The 22,008-nt window shown below is 48.0% G+C and overlaps 1 protein-coding gene across 1 annotated transcript in view; it reads left to right on the top strand.

Annotated features, from left to right (window-relative positions):
- The window catches only part of ERN1 (endoplasmic reticulum to nucleus signaling 1), a 67,935-nt gene that overhangs the window by 28,186 nt on the left and 17,741 nt on the right, over positions 1-22,008 (top strand). Inside the window, exons 3-10 of the mRNA XM_028157390.2 lie at positions 6,999-7,032; positions 8,070-8,142; positions 11,729-11,801; positions 13,814-13,936; positions 16,854-16,955; positions 17,787-18,048; positions 18,901-18,979; positions 19,950-20,115. Coding sequence (XP_028013191.2) covers positions 6,999-7,032; positions 8,070-8,142; positions 11,729-11,801; positions 13,814-13,936; positions 16,854-16,955; positions 17,787-18,048; positions 18,901-18,979; positions 19,950-20,115 — 912 coding nt within the window. The remainder of the gene's footprint in view (positions 1-6,998; positions 7,033-8,069; positions 8,143-11,728; positions 11,802-13,813; positions 13,937-16,853; positions 16,956-17,786; positions 18,049-18,900; positions 18,980-19,949; positions 20,116-22,008) is intronic.

Below are 22,008 nucleotides of genomic sequence, written 5' to 3'. Positions count from 1 at the left end.
TTATCAGCTAAGCACAAGAAAAGTGTTTCTTTGTTCTCCATTGTCTTGGAGGACTGAAAATTAAGTTTCACAAGAAGGGGCATGAGAGGGCCTGTTTCTGCTTTTGAGGATCTTGGAAATGTGTTTTCTGTATTTTACTCTTTGTCATGGAAGATTCTAAACATAAACAGACATAGAGACGATTATATAATGAACGCTCATGTACCCGTCACTCAGCTTCAGCCGTCACCAGCTGGAGTCCAGTCTCCAATGTACCCGCGCCCAGCCTCCCTCACGCTCGGGATTGGCTTCGGAGCCGCACACCTCCCACTGTGGAGCTATCTCCCAGCCCGCAGCCGCCACACGGAGCATCGATTTCAGCTGCACTGGGTAGTCTTGGCTGCATTACTTGGTTTGTATCGGAGCACAGTTGTAAATGTTGAAGTGCATGAATAAAATCCCCCCCCCCTTTTTTTTTTTTACTGTGACTTAGTTATTTATCCTTTTGTTCATCTTGGGATGCCGTGCGAGGTTTGATGGCACTCCCATCACTCAAGAATGAATTCTGTGAAGTTAGGACATGCTGAGAGGCATTTGGTCGTAAGGCATAGTATTGAATTGCCTTATCCCCCGCTCCCCCCCCCCCCCCGCCTTTAATTTCCTTCGCAACTGATTGTACCGTTCAGTGTGCGTTTTTAGGTCTGCCTGACTTCTGCCAAGGTGAAGGTGAATAAGAGCCTAGTAGAAGTCAGCTGCCTTTAGTATGGGCGGGTTTTTAGGTTACTTTGGTATCCCCCCACGATCATCTTCGTCACACATGACATTTGGTGACTTGCAGAGGTTACCTGTAAGAAAACCTGTTACATCCTCTCCCAGTTCTGATGAGATTTGGATTTTGAGGCGCTTTTGAGTGGGTGTCTGTTTTAAAGTGTTCTCCTCATGCCAGCTGAATTTTGAGAAACTTTTTGAGACTTTCTTCCCCACAGTTTGGATCTAACAACTGAATGCGAGTGAAGAGTGTAGATTCCAGAAGTACTTTCCTCTGGAGGGAGCAGTGAGCTGCCACTGGGGAATAGTCCCTAATCGCCTCACCTGAGCACAAGAAACATATTTGGGAGACTTGAGTTTTGAGTTAAGGGAGGGTGAATGACCTTGTTTCTACTAATAATTTTTATAAGGAAACAGTGTTAGAACCTTAAGCGTTTTCTTGAGGAAATGGCATTTGTCTACTGCAGTCAGACTAGCTGATCTAGTTTTACTGTTGGCTAGGATTAAAATCGTGTGCCCTCTAACTCATTCCTTTCTTTCGCTTCACTTTTCTGATCGGGACTAAGTTTTGTTGACCTTTTCCCCCTCCTTTTTGGTTCCTGACCATCCCTCCTTTTCCCCCCCGGGGCCACCCTGGCCATCTCACTGGGGTTACTGAGTCGTCTTCCGCATTACCCTTTCTGATTCCTTCTTTTTCTCATTTGCTTAGTTAGTGCCCTGTCTGACCTTTTTTCAGAGGACTGTATCACATCTCTCTTTTTCTCAGAAGCCTACAATCAGTCCCTAGCCAGTGCCCGCCACGCCACATCACGGAGTTCTCACGGCTGTCTCCTCCACGGTCTCGCTGCCTGCTGTCCGACCTGATTTGCATTCAGGAGGAACACTTCACACTTGCCAAGCCTGTGTCCTCATTCCCACAAAGCGGGATCATTCTTCCCTCTTGTAGTCTTGTCCGCCGCAGCCGCCGGGCCAGCCCTCTTTATGGCACCGTTCTCCCTGGGTGCACCAGCCTCCCCGAGTTCTCTCACCTGGTGATCTGTGATACCTATGCATATACCACGTGTTTCAGCCATTTATTGTATACTTGGTTTCGTGTGTACCAGCTTTCCAAGCTCTTTTTCCCGCATGGCATGAACCAGGGAACCAAGCTGATGGTAGATGTCTGATGTGTTTATGAGATGTGCTAATAGCTGGGATGGGAGGGGAAGATGAGGCTCTTGAATATTGGGCCTGGGGGAGGTTTACAGGGAGCACAAAGCAGATGGGAACTTCATTTGTGGTCTTTGGTGCTTCATAAGGGCCAGCTCAGAACATCTCCAGTCCCCACTAGAAGCACACTAAAAGGGGCTGGTTTGGAGACTTTCTTGCTGGTCCTGCCATCTTAGTTGTACCTGGAGAAGTCTTGCAGTCAGAGAAGCTGCTTTTAAGCACCGGGTGCGTAGGGGTCAGTAGGTGGTTGTGCTTTAGAAAGAGGAGTGAGGTGGACCGGTGCTCATCTAGATTCCGCCAGAGAAGAGGGTGTTCCGGAAATATCAGCTCATCTGGGAAGAGGAGGCAATGATCTTGGAAGGTTCCTCAAGCTCCAGTCAAATGGGCAGCCTGTTCTTGTGGCTTCTATAATCAAAGGACATTATTCCTTCCTACATAGGAGAAAGTCTGCCTGGAGCTACCTCCAGAGAGAGGCCGTCAGTCCCGATTGCTCCAGTTTAAAACAATTATTTAAATTTTGGTTGACTTCATCAGAGACGTTTTTCTGTTTTGCCGACTTACCACCCCCATGTTTCCCCATCATTGATGTTTCTCTCTCTCTCTCCCCCCCCTTTCCCTTCCTCTCTGAAATCAATAAAAACATATTTTAAAAAAACCCAAACACTAGAAATACTCAAATGTCCACCAACAGGTAAAGCAAATTGTGAGTACTCCTTCCGCCATAAAAAAAGAACAAAGTCTGAGGCACGCAACAATAAGAATGAATTGCAAAAATGGGGTGCAGGAAGAAAGAAGCCAGACACAAAAGAGACCCTACTACATGAATTCCATTTGTAAACTTTTAGAACAAACACACCAATCTATCAGTGGTTAGATGGGAGGGATGGGAGTCAGGGAAATTGCACCTAAAGGGTGTGAGAAATGTTCGAGGGGATGGAAATGATCTGTATCTTGATTGTGAGGGTGGTTACATGCATGTGTATGTTTTTCAAGACTCATCGAACTGTACATGTAAAGTGGATGCATTAGGAGAGAAAGGAGAGCACATGCAAAAGAGAATAAGCCCAGTTTGTGTGTCTGTGGTCAGAGGGGAGGCAGTAGCCAGCCAGGAGGACTTGACGATCCTTGGAGATGGGATACTGCTTGAGGGCCTAGATAGATGAGTGTGAAATGTCTATGAATGTGAAGGTGAAACCTTTGTCCTTTTATGGAGATGCGAAGGGAAGGGTGGTAGAGTTGGACACACTTGGAGGGGGAAGGGTAGGGAGTTTCAGAGAGCCACAGGACTCCCAGTCGTGTGGAGGGAAGGGGGCCTTGAGCCCAGGAGGGAAGGTTTGAGGCACCAGCTGTGAGGAACAGGCAGCAGAGGCCAACCAGGAAGTAGATAGACTTATCTCCTATGACATGGGGCCCCGCTGGCCACAGATGTATAATGGTATCTCCAAGAGCGTGGAGTTTTCTTCAGCAGTGCTCAGAGCCTGCGGGGAGGAGAGGGAGCTGCTTGGTAGATTCTTCGTTGAAGGCTGAGAGAGCATAGCTGCTGCATCATTAGAAGTAATCACGGTGGATACCCAGTCTGGGCAGGAATAGAAATTGGAAGGAAACTAATAAATATATTGAGCCCCTCCTGTGTGCCAGGCACGGTTTTAGATTTTTGGGATATAGCAGATAATAAAAGATGAATCCTAGCCCTCACAAAGTTTATAGTAGAGTTAGACATTTAATAAAATAAATGAAATATCCTATACTTCAGAGGTGGTGTCATGGAGAAAAACAGGGAAGAGGGCGGGGTATCCTGGAGGGTAGGAGGTGGTCATGGAAGATCTCTCTGAGATGGTGACATTTGATCAAAGACCTAGGCAGAGGAACAGCAAATGCAAAGGCCTGAGGCAGGGGCATGCTTGACAGTATTCGAGGAACACAGGGAGGCCAGCACTTCTTTTGGAAATAAAAATATTTAAATGTTTACCCTTACAAACTTGGGCAAAGGGAAGAGGTCAGCATCTATTTTGACTCATTTCTGTCTCAAGTTAAAAAGGAGGATTAGACTAGCACAAACAGGAGCTGTGAGTGTTCCATAATCTCACCCAGGTTTCTCTAAGTATAAAGGTGGTGCCTTTTCAGGCCTGACCCGCCAGGGGAATCAAGAGAATCCAGTGGCTGCCCCCAGGGCAGCACTGAGCAGGTTCGTGGTTTGGTTTTTTTTTTTTTGTTTCTTCCTGTGTTAATCCAAAAGACAAATCACTAATTTCAGGTTTTTAGCCATTGTCTTTCCTCTTCTGATGTTTTTACCTTTATCTGATACCCTTCTTTCCCCTGGAATAATACCCATTTTTATACTTGTGAAGTAAACCCCCTCCCCCTTTTTTTCCTTCTGAAAGTAAAACAGCTTTTCTCCTTATCAGTCTCCATATAGATAGAGTGGCTTATTTGGTAGCAGTATTTGTTTATACTCGTATAGTTAGGCCAGGTTTCTTTTCTCAAGGCTCTTTTTAAAAAAACAAAACAAAACACAACAAAAAACAAGACTCTTGCCTGATACCAGTTCTCATTATTAAATAAAAACAGCCTCCTTTTCGTGTTGGGCTTTCATTGCATGTTTTCACATGGTGCTTTCTGCTTTTATTTTGTTGGCTTTCCCAATATTTTTATCTTTAAACTTTTACATTATGGAAAATTTCAAGCATATGTAGAGAGAACGGCAACACGCCTGCCCCATGTTGTCACTTTCATCTTTAAACAGTTACTGACAAGCTGCCATTTTTTTTTATCTGTTCCCCATACAATGTTTTTTCTGTAGTATTTTAAAACAGATCTCAAATTCAGATTTTTTTTTTTAAGAAAAGGAAGCAGCCGTGTGCTCGCTTCTGTGAGAGCCGTCTTAATAGTTGTGCCGATATGTGGCCCTGAGCCCTGCAGGTGTTTATTCCGGGGACCTTATTTTACTGCGTGGATGGGAAAGGTAAGGTGGCCAGAAGGTTCCCCTACTGGAGTGCATCCCCTCCTAAGCCTAGGAAAACAGCATGGTTCTCACACAATGGTGTCGTCCTACCGATCCTTTCCTGGCTCCTGCCAGTGACAGCCTGTGTCGCAACTGGTGCCTTTGTGGTGCAGGACCTGGGACCTGAGGCCTCCGTGTCAGGTGGCCAGTGCATACGCTCTGGGACGCCAGGGAAATCTTCCCCTGAAGACGAGTCCCTGAGAGTGAGCAGATGCTGTACCACAAAGATAGGCTTATGAATAGGAATCACAAACCCGTTGCCTCCAAGTCTTGTTTCTGGTGACTTGTTAGAACTCGGCAGTGTCTTCCTGTGGAACAAACCAACGAGATGCCCTCTGGCCCCGCCGTGCGGCTCAGTGTTTCCCTTTGGATGCAGCATTCCTGCTTTTCCCGGCTTGCCTGGCTGCAGGGCTGTTGCAGTAACCGGGCTGGGCTGTAAGCTGCGTGGTGAGTGTTTCGGTGGATTAGTGCTGTGGGTCCTGATTTCCTGCCTCTTGCATCAGTCTGTTGTACCGAGAGGTGATTAGTAGGAACAACAAACATGTGCTTACTGGCTGGAAGTGTCTCCAGTTTCCTGTCATGTGTTTGGTTTAATGAATTGTTTGTTTGCTGCCCACAGACCACATGTGGTGTGTGTGCCTCTGTTGTTGTGAACACCGTATGCCTTCATGTGGGAGCTGGGCTCGTAAGGCAAAGTCAACATTTGATAAGGCTTGACAGAGCTTTCTTTGACAATCCCCACCGACTGGGAGAAATAGACAGCTGCCTGTCACCATAGGCAGAGCCCGGGGAGCCTGGAACTCTGTGTCCACAATCACATTACAGTGTTTGCCGTCCTCGCCCCCAGCTTTGAAGTTGTGGCTGGCGTGGCTGCACAGCCCGTGGGGTTTTGGATGCTAGAGATACCTCCTCACTGTGCCATCTCATGCCTGTGGATTTTAGCTCTGTCGCAACACCACTGTGTCAGCGTCCTCTCACCCCACCACCATCCCGCCTAGGAATCCGGAGCGTCCTCGGGATTTGTGCCAGGAGAATCTAGGGAAGGAGAAATGCTGCCATTTTGACAACTACAGATAGAACATTGACTTTGAGAAAAAACTTTTTCCCCAATTTAAAAAGTAATGCCTACCTTTGTACAAATTTGAGGAAATAGAGAAAAGGTGGGGAAGTCGCTTTATATTTTCAACAGAGATAACTCACAATTAGCATTCTTTGCCTCTGCATCTAGTTTTAGCGATGTGCATGGACGATGTTTTGAGGTGCGTTAATACTCTATATACAGTGTTATCTGCTCTCCTGAACAGAATAGTGTAACGATTTGCACACGTTTTAAATTTTTATTAGCCCTTTTAGGAGCCCTAATTTTCTTCCAGGTGGGCATTTCATAATTTAACCATGTTCTTGAATAGTTGAGTAATTTGTAATGCTACTGTGAGCATCTTTGTACATAAATCATTTTCTATATTCTGTGTTATTTTTATACTACACTTTATAGAACTGGGATTAATGGGTCAAAGAGAATCACGAGAATGAACACTTGAAGGCTCTAAGATTGCCATACTGCTGCTCCAAAAGGGTGTACCCATTTCCCATCCAGTCAGATTCTCACCAACAGCAAAGCTGATTCTTAAGCCAGTTTTTCTTTCTCAGTGGGAATATCTGGTACCACTCCACGCATTTGGCAAGGTGATGATTTTGGTTTTAAAAGTCCTTCATGTGTCAGACAGTGACACTGACCCACACTGTCCACTGAGGGCTGTGACTGGTTCTCCCTTCACTGTCCCTCCCCCAAGTTAACTGCACGTTTCTTGAGAGCAGTTCCGTTCCGCTGTCAGTCAGTTCTCTCCAATTTCAGTGGCAATCATAAGAGCTTACATTTGTGTCTCTGTGTGCGTTTTCTAAAGTGCCTTTATGCCCGCTATCTCATGTAAATAAACCTAAGTTGTCGGTACAACTTGTGAATTGGCCCTGGGAACTCTCCAGCAGTCTTGACATCTCGGAGTCTGTCTGATGGTGCCTTTGTTGTTGTTCTTTCACACAGATCCAGTTCTGCAGGTTCCAACACACGTCGAAGAGTAAGTTTTCCGATTTGCTTCAGTACTTTCCTTTAATGCATTTTCTGTATTATTCAATATGTCTGAAGCCAATTGCTGGATGTACATATGCACAAATTTAAGATATAAGAAAGTGATAGAGACATAGAAAGTCTTACAGGTGCCATGACAGAAGCCTGTGTCGGGGAGAGGGTAGTCAGTTCCTTTGGGAAGGAATGAGTGGCATTATGGGGCAGGGGGGCAATGTTATTTAAAAAGGCTTATTTGAGATGGAGCTTAAGTTGAGGTTTGAACTTAAGCTTCCAAAGTCCTCAGGAAGGCTTAAGGGTTTAGATCTCTCCCTCTTACTGTGTTAACCATGGAAGGGAAACAGAGGGTGACCTGCTGTTAGAGGCGTGTGCTGGAATTAAGGGGGGATGGCACCTGTAAGAGCCTCAGATGATTCCTCCGGAGTTTCTGTGTGACCAGGCATAGCCCTTCAGCAGGTTAACTTGACCAAAGACCACCTCGCAGCTGCTTCATGGGAAGCTACCGGCCGAGAGACCTTTATCCATGTCCTTGGCAGGTTCTTTCTGATGTCAAGCTTTCAAAGTCTGCTTTTATTGCCTGTGGTTTAAAAATAAATGTTTGTTGAACACTAAAGGCAGATTTGTTCTACCTGTTCACGTACCCTGCCACACTATTAAGTACTAATTGTTGAAGTTATTGACTTGAAAGCTGAAAATCAGACTTGCTGGGTCCTTTTCACTTATTTTACCTTCATCCAGAGGGCTTTGACCCAATAATGATTTACTCTTCTATGATGATTTATAATTTTCCCGTTGCAGGTGCCTTTTTTCCTACTCAAGTGCAGCATACACCACCAGAGTGATATTTTGTTTGTGGCTAAAGTGGACAGGCAGTGGGTAGAATTAGCTTTCATACACACACACACACACACACACAACACACACACACACCACTTTCCCCCTCCCCTGAGTCATGGCTTTTATGGCTTTGGTATTTTGTTTTGTGCCCTGAGCTGTAATCTGTCATTGATACTATTGCTTCATTTCTAGGCCAGCCTTCCTCCCGGATCCCAACGACGGCAGCCTGTATACACTTGGGGGCAAGCATAATGAAGGCCTAACGGTGAGTGTATTTAGCTTCTTTGTACTCCAGAGGTTCTAGACCAGCCATCTTCCACTTCTGCTCATTGAGATCACCTGAGAGCTGATTCTGATTCGGGTGGTCTGGAGCGGGGCCTGGGCATCGATATGTTTTTACAGCTTTTAAATGGCAGCCAGAGTTCAGAAATATTAATCTAGACGAGCAGGGCCCAGCCAACACCCTTGAAAGGTATAATACTCCCTTCAGTAATAGGGTTCACTCTAGCCGGTGATTCTCAAATTGGTGTGGAGAGCAGCGTAGTTTGAAACACTGCCCATCCCCCATGTGGGGGGCACATGGTATCCCCATCTCCATTTGAGAATCTAGATGGCGTGCTCCACCTTAGCTACACATTGTAATAACCTAGAGAACCCTAAAGAAATGCTGAGTCTGGGTCCCAGTTTCAAGTCTTCATTTAATCAGTGTAGGCATCAGGATAAAAGAATTTAGAAACAGGCCCACACGTATGAGCACCTGATTTATGACAAAGACGACACTACAGTGCAGTGGGGAAGGTTCATCTTTTCAATAAATGCTTTGGGTCAATTGGGATATCCACGTGGGAAAAAAATCTCGACTCACACCTCACACCAGACACACAAAACTCTGTTCCAGATAGATTGCACGTGTAAATGGGAAATGTGAAACAAGCTTTAAGACAAAAAGTAGCAGAACATCTTCATGGCCTTACAGTAGGTGAAGGTTTCATAAATAGGATACAAACAAAATAAAACAAAAACATTCACACTAACATAAGGAAAAAAATCGATATATTGAATTGCATTCAAATTCAGAATTTTTTTCTTTAAGAGACACTATTAAGAGAGGCAGGCCACAATGTAGTCACAATACCCATATCCAGACAAGTCCTCGTATTCAAAATATACACGGTGGGGCAAAAGTAGGTTTACAATTGTGAGTATGCAAAACAGTTTCTTCTTTAATTACTGTATTGTTTTCCATACACACAACTGTAGACCTACTTTTGCCCCACCCTGTATAAAGAACTCTTATGGATTATTTTAGAAAGACAGACAACCCAATAGAAAAATGGCAAAAGAAGAGATCTTGATGGTCAGTAAACATATGAAAAGGTACTCAGCTTCATTAGTCATTAGGGAAATGTAAATAAAAATCACAGCTGGTGTGGCTCAGTGGTTGAGAGTCAACCTATGAACCAGGAGGTCACAGTTTGATTCCCGGTCAGGGTACATGCCTGGGTTGTGGGCTGGATCCCCAGGGTGGGACGTGCAGGAGGCAGCCGATCAATGATTCTCTCTCATCATTGATGTTTCTATCTCTTTCTCCCTCTCCCTTTCTCTCTGAAATCAATAAAAATGTATGTATATATATTGTCATACTACCAGCCATTCATTAGAATGGCTAAACTGAGAAAAAATGGAAAAAGAAAACAGGTCTGGGAAGGGGGGAATCAAAGCAATTGGAACTCCCGTATGCTGCTGGTGGAAGAGCAGATCAGAACAACCAGTTTGGAAAACTGTTTAGCAGTATCTGTGACAGTAATCCCCTCCTGGGTTATATATCAACAGAAATGCATGTATGTGTTCACCAAAAGACAGGTACCCGAACGTACTGTGGCACTACTTATAATAACCAAGAAGTGAAAACTACCCAAATAGCACCAGTAGTCGACGGGATAAATAAATGATGGCATTGTATACAGTTTAATAGTCTACACCAATGAGAATAGTCTGTGATGTGGATGAATCTCGCCAACATAAGGTTGGACAAAAGATGACAAACAAGCAAGTCTCCACAGTGAATGATTCATTTCTATGAAGCTCAAAGACGGGGAAACTAGTCTGTGGTGTTCTGAAGTTAGGATAGCGATTACCCTGGGAGTCCTGGTTGGAAAAGGGCAGGAAGGGGTCTCAGTGCTGTGAAGGTTCTGCGCCCCTCCTGCATGCCGGTTACATGGGCATGTTCGTGTTGCAAATGTCACTGAGCCCGACACATCCCTGAGCTTTCTGATTGTGAGTTCTGCTTCAGTAGAAAGTTTAAAAAGCCTCTAATGTGCAGCCAAGATTGAGAACCACTGGTCTAGACTGTAGGTGGCTTATGAGCCTTAACTTGGGTATTTTAAAATCATTTGATGAATATCTGTGACTGAAACAGGTGGGAGAAGGGCAGGCCTTGTGTAGATAGAGGTCTGTGTGTTTCACCTTCAACATTTCTCTCCACATCACTAGAGCCTCCATTGCTGAAGCGCTTTGTTAGCCAGAAACTGAGTCCAGTGACTTGCATACGTTGTCTCATCTGAACCTCTAAGCATCCCTCTGGGATGTCAGTGTTGCCCCCATACTCGAGGAGTGGAAACTATGCCTGGGGTGGGGGGTGAAGGAACATGCCAAGTCCACAGCTTCACGTTGGACTTGAGACTTGAAGAGCTCTCGAACTTCCAAAGGATGCTCTGACCTCCGCCCCACATGATGCCTTCCTGTGTTGTGGGTTAGCAGCGCCAGGAGCAGCATGTTGCCGGCTCGGGCCCTGAATCGGGAGGCTCAGCAGAGAACACAGGACTCAGGCTGGAAGCCTTGCAGTGACTTTCTGATTCTCAGAAACATCTGGCAGAAGCCCAGTCATTACAGCCGCTCTGTGGCATTTTTCCTTTTCCAAGGCTTAGCTTAAACCTTGGGATGATGGGAAAGTCCAAGTGATTCATTATTTAAAGTTCTGTTTATTGAAGCAAGAGAGAAATCTTTCGTGGAGAAAAAGGTGGCAGCATAGTGGAGGCAGTTATCTATAGAACGGTTTCAAAAACACAGAATGTTCCAAAAATAAAGCACACTGAAACAGACCCTCACCAACAGGGCTCGTCAGATGTCAGCTGGAGGCTCAGCAGAATCGGTTTTATGATGAAATGCAGCTGAAACAATGTGGATTCCTCTGAGTTTCTTTTCCTGGCACTTACCATGACTTCCTTTTAACACCAAAAGGTTCGACTTGTCTTCTGTTCTTCAGTAGAGAGTTACTTACTGAAGAAAACATCAAAACTTCTCTTCCACTTCAGGCTCCTATGTTGCCCACGTAATGATGACTTCGTTTTCTCGAAGCTCCCACGGGGCATGGAGATTGCTGCTCTTCAGAATTAATCTCATGGCTCACTCTCACTCTGGAAAGCATTGACATTCTACTCAGTCTTAGCTGGCTCTGGGCCAATTTTCCAAGACGGGCGAATTCTTCCTGCCCCCTTAGAATTTCAAAGATTGTGTAACTCTCCATATTTGTGTAAGTCTTTTCAGAAAAAGGTCTGTGTCGCCCCCAGGAGTGCTCCGGAAAAGAGACTTTGGGGGTCCCGTGGAGTAAAGGAGTTAGTGTTTATAGTGCCAGGCACCTGGGAGCCGAGGGCTTGTCCAAAATGGATCTGGAAGCCTAGGGCACCCATTCTCCTTGGTCTCCCAATTAGGGAAACACCCATCTGCCATCAACAGTGTTCCTCTCTTTTTAACAGAATTGGGTAACAGAAACAGAGTATACTGTGAAAATTGTAATAATTGCATAAGACTTGGTTAACTTATTTTTCCCTTTGCCGTTTTTTTTTTTTAAGAAACTTCCCTTTACCATCCCGGAGTTGGTACAGGCATCGCCATGCCGAAGTTCAGATGGGATTCTCTACATGGGTAAGAGTTCCTGTTTTCCGCGCTGAAACTTGGAGCTCTTTGGAAATGAGCCCAGGAGCTGGGCAGGTGGCGTCTCTGAGAGAGAGGTGTGCAGTCCCCTCGCCAGCCCTTCTGGGAAAGGTCTTTCCTGCCTGTGTTGGGCTTGTTCGCGCCTGGATCAGCTGAACAATTAAGAAAGGGCTCCCCCACTTGGGAACAGACTCCACACCATTAATATGGTTACTCATTTAACAAGCTTTTAGCTGCGCATTGACCTACCCCTGCGATTTAAAGATTGCAACATACCCAGAAGCAATTGGCCGAAATTTTAAGTGAATACAATGGTGTGAGCCAAGAAAGGGAAGCCAGGCTCTTGCCTATTCATTATAGGGCTGTCTTAGTATTTCCTGCTATCAGAATATTGGCTAAAAACTGCGCGTAACACCCACAGGGGCCACATCTCCCAAAGCATCGGATCACCTGCTTTCCCTTTACCACGTCGCTGCCAGAATGTCAATAAAAATGCATTTGTAACACAAAGGAGAGCTGTATTTATCTTGAAATCGTAGTCGTAATAATATCCTGTATTTATACACCAGTTTCTGGAGGAACTGAAAGTGCTCAGTGCCTATTCATGCCTGGGGGTGGGGGAGCCTGTATGTGTATTTCTGAGCCAAATAGTAAGTTTTTGCTAGGGACTCGGGCTCTGGCTTCCTTCCACACCTTCAGAGTGAGGACCTCCCCCCAGCGAGGGAATTGGGGAAGTGACCAGCCCAGGCTTTCTCTCCTCTGCACCACGCCCCAGGCCCCTCTGAGCGCCTTCTGACCAGGTATCACTGGTTTCTATTTGGCCTTCCAGCGACTCGTCACTTAGGCTGCATTTAGGATATTGTGGTTCCATCACCTTTGGGTGGTGCCTCTTAAGTGAGTTCATTACGCACATTTAAAAGTGTGACAGTTGTCCTCTCCATCCATGAAAGTGGTGCTGGGTTATGGAGACTGCAGTGGTCCTCGAAGTAACCAGAGAGGCACATGCCAGATGGAAAGGGACCACGGTCACAGCTGTTGGGTGATGTTTTCACTCTGTCTTCAGATCTTTTTCATATTAAGATTTGTTGCTGAGAACAGAAAGTTAGGACCCGGGGACACGTGTCACACATGTGGACTTGGCATGTATGCCACATCTGTTAGAGCTAAGCACGGCCTTAGCAAATTCAAATACCCAGTGCTCTCCCTGGCAGCTCAGCACTGCTTCTGAGAGTCCCTTGAAACAGGAAACTTGGTCAGTAAGTTAGGAAGAGATGCACACACATCATGGTGAATGTGTTGACCTTCAGATGGGAGGCCCATGCTACGGACTCACCACTCCCATGATGCTCTGGTGCTTGTACTGTAGATGCACATCTCTGAGTTTTCCTAAGAGTTGTTTGGCTGTGCCGCCCACCTGATCATACCTTTGAATCAGCTGACCGAGGTGAGAGGTGTAGCCCGTGGCTGGGAATAACTTCCTGGCTGGGACAGGGGCTGAGAAAACTTTGATGTCATTATCACCAGGTTGCAACCAACTCCACTGTCCAGTGACAGGCACCAGCTAATCAGAGCCAGAAACAGTCACTCTAGATCCTCTGCCACGTGAGCTCCTCAGTAGGGAGGTTGAGATACAGGGATGATGGTTAGCAGCGCGCTGAGCCCCTGGGTGCACTTCGGGATTTGTATAGATCCTAGTCTGTGGGGAAAGCCTTGCCCTTTCCAGGCCAGACCTGTAGTATTTAAGGCCACTAGTCAAAGCAGGACAATATGAGTTACTAGGTTCGGAGAACTTTTTATACTTGATTAGGTTACCCCATTATTATGAGACCCTGTGGCCCAGTCGTTCATTTTATTATCTCCACGTTACCATCCCCACCTCGGAGCAGGGTGACGAGATAATGGCCTGTCTCTCGGACAGAGGACGTCTTGGGCTGCTGGTTCGGCAGTGATACTTTTCCATATAGGACGAGTGCAAACCACAGTGTGTCCTTGTGACGTTTCAGGTAAAAAGCAGGACATTTGGTATGTCATTGACCTTCTGACCGGGGAGAAACAGCAGACTTTGTCATCGACCTTTGCAGATAGCCTCTGCCCTTCGACCTCTCTTCTGTACCTTGGGCGCACAGGTAAGAAGGAGCCTTTTGTCGTGTACAAACCTGCCTGTTTCCCGAGAGGACCTGAAGTAGCCTCCCCACGGGTCTCTGCCCCTGGGCTTCCTATGGAGGAGGCGGCCAGAGCTGTCTTCTCCGGCACAGATTTTACTGCCTGGTTCCCCTTTCTAGACCCGCTGTGGCTCCTCCTTGCCTGAGGGTTACAGTCCCATCTGTACGCAGCCCACAAAGCCTGCAGCTGCTGCCTCTTGTCCCTCCTCCCTCGCTACGTTTCCCTCATTTCAACATTTTCCAATGAAGATGAACTACCCACAGCTCCCAGAATAAGCAGTGCTATTTTAAAAAACTTGGAATTGTGGGTCCCTCTCTACCAGGTATGCACGTTTTTGCCTGTCTGGCCAACGTCCTGTCTCCTTTCACATTGCTGCTCAAAAGGCACCCTGGCTGTGAGGCCCCTTCCTCACCTCAGCTCCCCGTCCCTGTCTAGGACAGCAGCTCTTCCATCCTCGGGGCACGCACGCCACATGGGCCCGTTACAACCACCAACTCACTGTCGATCCCTGGCCCTTTAAGGCATCAGCAGCACCCTCCTCACCTCTTTTTTCAGCCTCGTTTTCTTTTTAATACTTGTCACTACAAGTTTCTAAATCATATTTGCCTATTTTTCTGCCTCCTGCACTACACCATCAGCTTCCCAAGGGCAGGACTTGGCTTTGCTCACCTGCCGTATCTCCACACCGGGCACCTGTCTGACATGTAGCAGGTGCCCAGACGTTGGAGCGAGACAGTGGGTGGGTGCTGAGCCCTTTCACTGCAGGGATCTGCCTTATTCATCGTATGTGTGCGGCACCTGACATCTTCCAGCACTCCTAACAAATTGTGGAATAGACAGTTAACACAGAGCTAAAAGGGGAAGCAAGAAACATTTAGAAGGAAAAAATTACACCCAAAACCTAGAAAGAAATCATTACAGCCCTGGCTGGGTGGCTCGGTTGGTCGGAGCGTCATCCATACAATAAAAGGTTATGGGTTCAATCCCCAGTCAGGGTGCAAACATCTCACATTGATGTTTCTCTCTCTCTCTCTCTCTCTCTCTCTCTCTCTCTCTCTCTCTCTCTCTCTCTCTCTCTCTCTCTCTCTCTCTCTCTCTCTCTCTCTCTCTCTCTCTCTCTCTCTCTCTCTCTCCCCCTGTCCCTCTCCCCACTCCTTTTCCCTCTCTTCATCTCTGCCCCTCTCTCCCTTCCTCTCTAAAATCAATGAGCATGTCCTCAGGTGAGGATAAAAAACATCATTGAATTGAGCACTAAGTTTGTCTAAACGTTCGGTGGCCGAGGCTTTAAAACAGAGACGGCACCTTCCTCCAGTGCTGTGGAAACTGTGCTTTTCTAAGCGTGAGTGAGGCTAATGCGGGGCCCTGCAGAAGCTCGGTGGGCTCTCCTGTTCCGGGAGCAGGAAGGTCTCTGTTGTTGCCTTATCTATTGCTGCTTAACAAGCCACCCTAACTTAGTGGCTTCAAGCACCAACACTTTATTGCTCAGGATTCCGTGAGTCAGAAATGCAGGGAGAGCTCAACAGGCATCAGTGGTCTCCACATGCTGTTGGCTGGGTTCACTCAGGTGCCTGGGGCCTTGGCTCAGCGCCACACGGAGAGCCTGGACCTCCTTCCACGATGGCTGGGTCCTCCCCTTGAGTAACAGTGGGCGTTACAGTGCCTCTGAGGCCTGGGCTCAAAGTCCCGGAACCTCCCTTCCACTGCAGTCTGCTGGTCAAAGCAAGTCAGGAAGCCAGCCCAGAACCAGGGGCTGGGGAAATAGATTTTGCATGTGTCATATTATAGTCCATTCTAGAAGATTTAACCAAACCCACAAACCTCTCTACTTTGTGCTATGGACCACACCCTCACCGTTCTTAGAACCCTCTTATCTAGCAGAACATCTAGGAAGTGCTACCTTAATAGCAGGAGGTCTGTGAAATACCACCTTAAATCTCTCTGAGGTCTCAAAGAAGGGTCTTACTGCCTCACTTTATGTTTTTTAATCGATTTTTAGAGAGAGAAATATCGATTTGTTGTTCCACATATTCATGCATTCATTGGTTGCTTCTTGTATGTGCCCTGACCGGGGATTGAACCTCCAACCACAACGTTTTAACCAACTGAGCTACTCGACAAGGGCTAACTGCCTCACCTTTGATTTGATCTGGACCCTGAGGCCATTTTTTGCTGGGAGCACCCTGGACTTCATCTTTGCCCTAAAGCTATTTTTTACATTGAGAATCTTTTTCAGCTGGAAGGCCAGTCCTGCACCCTCTATATTTCCTCTCTATTCAGCTCGAAAACCGAATTGTTGCTTCTTTAGTTTATCTGTCTTGCAATGTATCATATGCAGTTGAGAGAAGCCATTCGGCGCTTTCTGCATTCTGCGTGGAAATCTCATTAGCCAGATCCACAAGTTCATTGGTAACCGTGTCACCACCCCATAACCTGGGTTACCCCTTTTCGGCTTCCAGTAGCAGTTTTCTCCCTGCTCTTTCAGTCTCCACGTCGACCTTTCAGCCTCCATTTGCCACCTGGTCCCAGTCAGTGCCACATGTTTTGGGTTTGGGTTATGACACCTTCCCACTTTACTAGGCACCGATTTCTAACATCATCTGCCTATTGCTGTATAATAAACCACCCCAGAACTTACGTGGCTTAGAACAACACTGTGATACTGCGAGTCCTGGGTTCAAGGGCACCGCAGGGGTGGCTCGTCTCTGCGCCACGTGCTGTTGGCTGGGTTCGCTATGGGTCTGAGACTTCAGTTCTCCACGTGGATGGCCTGGACTTTTCTGCAGGCAGTTTAGGGAGGACTTGTCTGTTGTAATTTAGATAAGGTCAGCACCTCGGTGGGTGCCCCGGCCCCTCCGGGTAACAGGCTTTATGTGTCCTCAGAATACACCATCACCATGTACGACACCAAAACCCGAGAGCTCCGGTGGAACGCCACCTACTTCGACTACGCGGCCTCGCTGCCCGAGGACGACGTGGACTACAGTGAGTGCTCCGTGGCTGTGCCGGGCTGGGCGGTCCTTGTGACCCAGGAGAAAGGGCTCGCTCCAGAGGAAAAGCTGGATCTTACCTGAGACACCCTTGGTCAGCAGGTTCTGGACTTCCCATGGAATTAGAGTAAATACTTCAGCAGGCAGCGCTTAAGGCAGGTCCTGGTGAGAAGTGAGGAGGGAACGCCGAGTAAAACGGCGCAAGGTAGCCTGAGAGGAGGGAAGGCGCACTCTGCCCGGTCCCTCTGTGTCTCAGAAGGAACTTGCTAGAAGCCCAGTGGGAAGCAGGAGAAAGCATCGCCTTGTGACAGTGACAACTCACTGCCTACATGTGGCTCGCCCTCCAGTTATTTCTCTAGTAAACATCCCCCAACTCCAATGAAAACTAAAAACCAATCCTGCCCCCTTAATACCCGGGTCAGGAAGTCTGATAGAAACCTGCTCTGCGGTCAGATGTGTTCAGCCCTGGCTTTGAGCTTGATCAGTAGGTTTGAAACGATTGCTATCATATACATCCTCATTGGCTCCTTTCTGCTCAGCATTTTTTCTCACTAAGCTAATGGAATGCTGACGAGCGTCACTAAGTAACTCGCCTTCCAGAGGGTGATCCTGTCTTAGGCTTACAAACCAGGCAGCTCCTGGTGTGTTGCTGTGTGAGAGCCTGAGCGAGCTCCTTGGAAACGAGTGGAACTGTTCGGGGGAGATCTGAGAACACTCCAGAAGCCTTGTTTCCTCTAGCTGAGTGGCCACAACCTGCCGGGACATGAGGATGTGGTTGCAGAACGGGGTGAGACTCGACGTGGCTCTGTTTGTCTGATCTGTGCAGAGATGTCCCATTTTGTGTCCAATGGCGATGGGCTGGTGGTGACGGTGGACAGTGAATCTGGCGACGTCCTTTGGATCCAAAACTATGGTTCCCCTGTGGTGGCCTTTTACGTCTGGCAGCGGGAGGGGCTGCGGAAGGTGATGCACATCAACGTCGCTGTGGAGACCCTGCGCTACCTGACCTTCATGTCCGGGGAGGTGGGGCGCATCACCAAGTGGAAGTACCCCTTCCCCAAGGAGACGGAGGCCAAGAGCAAGCTGACGTGAGTCGGGGCACTCGGGGCAGAAGAGGGCCTCTGTGACCCTGACTCTGGTCCTGCCGCAGCGTGCCACGCCACACCCTGGGGCCAGGGCTCTGCAGATGACTCTGAAGCCGTGAGGAAAACAAAGAGCCAAGACTGGCTCATTCAGAAACCCCAGAATATAAGAACCGGGGGTGTCCCCTGGCGCTTCAGAATGCTTAAGTATTAAATGAATTAAAATTATGGGTGGGGACAGGAAAGAGACAGTATTCATAGTACAATTTGGATATATCTCAGGTAGTGGGACTATAAGAGATGTACTCATTTTCCAATTTCATGTATTTTGTAAGTTTTTACTGTAAGTCAAATTCACTTAAAAATCAGGCCCACACTGTTACGGTGCATGTGTCTAAGATTCAGCAGACTTGTGCTCTCCACCCCGCCCCCTCAGCCTCAGTTTCCCACTTGAGAGAGCTTTTGGAGAAGAGCAAATGAGATGATATGCAGGGATGTTTTCTCTAAATTATACACCACCATCTTAGGGGCTTTGCCGTGGTCGCAAGCGCCAGTCTCTCCCGGGCGATCCCTGCATGCGGTCCTTTCTGCGGGCACCGTGGGGATGGCTGAGCACAGCCCCGCCCGTTGCAGATGAGGACACCAGGCAGTGAGTGGCAGCGGGGCCTGAGTCCAGTTCTCCTGCTGCCAGGGCAGGAGTCTCGCCTCCACACCCCAGCGTGCTTAGGAGTTCATCTGGCTGTTCTTCTGGGTGGTATTTGGGGCTGGGGCTGGGGCTGGGGCTTGGGCTGGGATTCTTCTCCAAAAACGCCCAGAATTTAAAGGACTATGGAATGCATGTGTCTGTTTTCCTCCTAGGCCCACCCTGTATGTTGGGAAATACTCTACTAGCCTCTACGCCTCCCCCTCAATGGTCCACGAGGGGGTTGCTGTTGTGGTAAGTCCCCTTGGGCGGGGGTAGGGGGGAGCCTCCTAACTGCTAACTCCTAACTGCTCCTGCTCCATTTTTGCGGAGTGACTTTGAGTCCTGTATAAGCATCTGTTGGTTAAGAATGCAACATATAGATCTTAGATCCTCAAACACATTTCCTGCACATACCACCTTCTCCTTTCGAGGAGAGCTGCGTGGCAAACAGCTCACTAGGCCCGGGAAGCCCTGGTCACTCCCTTTGCCTTGGTGTTGAAGCCTAACCCCCGCCGGTGGTCACAGCTCTCCTCACCCCGTCCCACGGTGCCGTCCTCCCCACCGCTGGGTCCAGCCTGCGTGTCTCATCGCCGATCTCAGAAGTTCCCTGTCCATCTCTCTCAGCCTTTGTTCAGGCTGCACCTTCCTCCTTTTCGCTACTCAGATCCTTTGCATCCTTTCCTGACCTGGACAGTGCTCCGTCTCTGGGCGTCCGAAGCCTCACGATCCTGGCCGCTCATTTGGTGTTTGAGGTGTTTGGTTGGCATCACTTGTCTTTCCAGTGAGGCGAGTTGGTCAGCGGCTCCCATGAGCAGGGCAGCCTCACTGGAGGTCCAGCAGTGCCCGAGCCAGCAGCGGGCTCGTTGGGGGCGCTTACTCCACCCTGGTCAGGTGCCTGGATTGTGGATTGCTCGGTGCCCTGGCATTCTCCTTCACTTACACTGCTGCTCACAGTAGCCGCTTGGCACTCCACACACACCTTCCTGTTCCCAGTTCCTAGACAAAAGAATTTGAAAAGGTGTCCATGTTAAAGACCTCAGCACAGCATTTCACACCCTGACGGGGGGCCTCCCCTGCCGTCCCTCGGCCTTTGTGTCTTGCTCTGACTGTCCTGGACCAGCCCCAACCGGAGGTAGGACAGTCCCTTAGGACAGTCACAGGAAGGGGAGGCCTGCTCACCTGCAAGGGCTGCCCAGGCCTCACTGCAGTTCTGTCTCCACAGCCCCGAGGCAGCACCCTTCCCTTGCTGGAAGGCCCCCAGACTGACGGGGTCACCATTGGGGACAAAGGGGAGTGTGTGATCACACCCAGCACGGACCTAAAGTTGAACCCTGGGCTCAAAGGGAAGAACAAGCTCAACTACTTGAGGAACTACTGGCTTCTGATCGGTGAGTTGATTCCCTGCCATGTGCTGCCTCCTGGTGGGCAGAACCGACCTTGCTAGTTACAGTCTACGGCTTTGTGCTTCGTTTGTGTCCTAGTCTTCCAGACCTGGAACATGTTTACCCCCAAGGGAAATAAACAGGGCATCTGTGTTGCCAAGTCAGTTCTCAAAAATTGTTTAACGGCTATTCCAAAACTCAAGTACTATGTACAGTCATGTTGGGGATATGGTCTGAGAAATGCATCGTTAGGCGATTTTTTCGTTTTGCAAACATCCCAGAGTGTTGTTACACGAACCTAGAAGGTACAGCCTACTGCACACCTAGGCTGTATGGTACAGCATACTGCTGCTAGGCTACAAGCCTCCACAGCGTGTCACTGCACAAAACAGCACGAGATTAAATCAAGCCCAAGAGAAAATGATGCCATCCAGAGAGACAGTAAGCGCAAGATATATGAGGCTTAACGTGGAACACTGTTTGACAGCAAACTTTGTAAGTAGAAAGAGGACACTTTAAAATAACAAAAAGTATAGTATAGTAAGTACATAAACCAGTAACATAGGTGTTTATTGTCAATATTTGTACTGCACACAATTGCCTATGTTACACTTTTATACGACTGGCAGTGCAGTAGGTTTCTTTACTCCAGCATCACCACAGACTCATGATCATTGGGTTGTGCTGTGACATCACGATGGCGACGTTGCCAGGCGATAGGAAATTTTCAGCTCTATTATAATCTCATGGGGCCGTTGTCATATATGCAAGCTGCCATCGACCAAAACGTCATTATGCAGCACATGACTGTAATGTAAACTTTGTGCAACCATCCAATGCACTGAATGTCTGTAATGTGCCAGGCATGGGCACTAAGCACTTTAGAATGCATTTCTTATTTTTCACAGGTAGGCACCCTTGTTACTTTACTTCCATTGATAGTTAAGGAAACTGGAGCGATTTCTATGGAAGAATCACTTGGAGGTGGCGTGGGTGTGGGGGAGGCGGGGGGAGGAGAGGGTTGAAGACCAGCAGGGACTGAGGGAGGTGAAGAGTTAGAGGCTGGATCTGGGTCCAGGAGCCGCGGCAGAAATCCTGGGTGTGTATGGGGAGTCCCTTCTCCACCTCTTCTGCTGTTGCTGCCATCACTCTTCTGCTGTCAGCCAGCCAGATAAGACATCGAGGTGACACCCAGAGGCAGTGAGTGTGACAGATGAGGGCAGAGGTGAGAGAGCTGTGTTTCTGGCAAGTGTCCCAAGTAATTACAGCAGGACCGAGTCTTCTTGAATCTTTTTCCCGTCCTGTGTCCCAGCCCCAGAGGTGGTGAGAGGCGGAGATGCAGCCACAGGGGGTGGGGTGGGCAGGAGGGAAGTGGGGGTGCCAGAGTGCTCAGGGTCTCCTGAGGTTTCTCCTCACCATTTTCCCTCTTGATTTCTGCTGACTGGTCCCTAGGCTGAGAGAGGGCAGAGCCGGGGTCCTGGGTAGGGAATGAGGAGGGGCTTGGAGAGTGCAGGGCCTTAGAGGCTGGCCTGGGAGCAGTGTAACTGGGTGGTGCAGAGAGGAATCTGGGTGTACTCGAGCCCTGACCATTCCTTTTGTAGCTGCCCAGGTCTCGTTCTTCTCATTCATCCTGACTCTTTGCAGCCATTTTTCTTTTAGTCATTATCTTTACCAAAAAATGGGCAAATGAGATGGCAAAATAATTATACCTTTTTTAAAAAAAAAAACAGAAGTAGTTTGGAAAACTTGTTGAAGGGGCTCACAGTAAGGGAAAAAATAGCTGATGAGCAGAGGCCACTAAAGTGATACGGTGACTCCGTTTTATGTACCATTAAGGGGACACAGACTGCCTACTAATGGTTAAGAAGTGAAAAAAGTATTGGAAATTAAGAAAAGGTG

The sequence above is a fragment of the Eptesicus fuscus genome, chromosome 20 (genome assembly GCF_027574615.1).
Source record: "Eptesicus fuscus isolate TK198812 chromosome 20, DD_ASM_mEF_20220401, whole genome shotgun sequence".
Taxonomy (NCBI): domain Eukaryota; kingdom Metazoa; phylum Chordata; class Mammalia; order Chiroptera; family Vespertilionidae; genus Eptesicus; species Eptesicus fuscus.
Note: the sequence above shows the minus strand (reverse complement) of the source record. Positions and strands in the feature narration are given on the sequence as shown.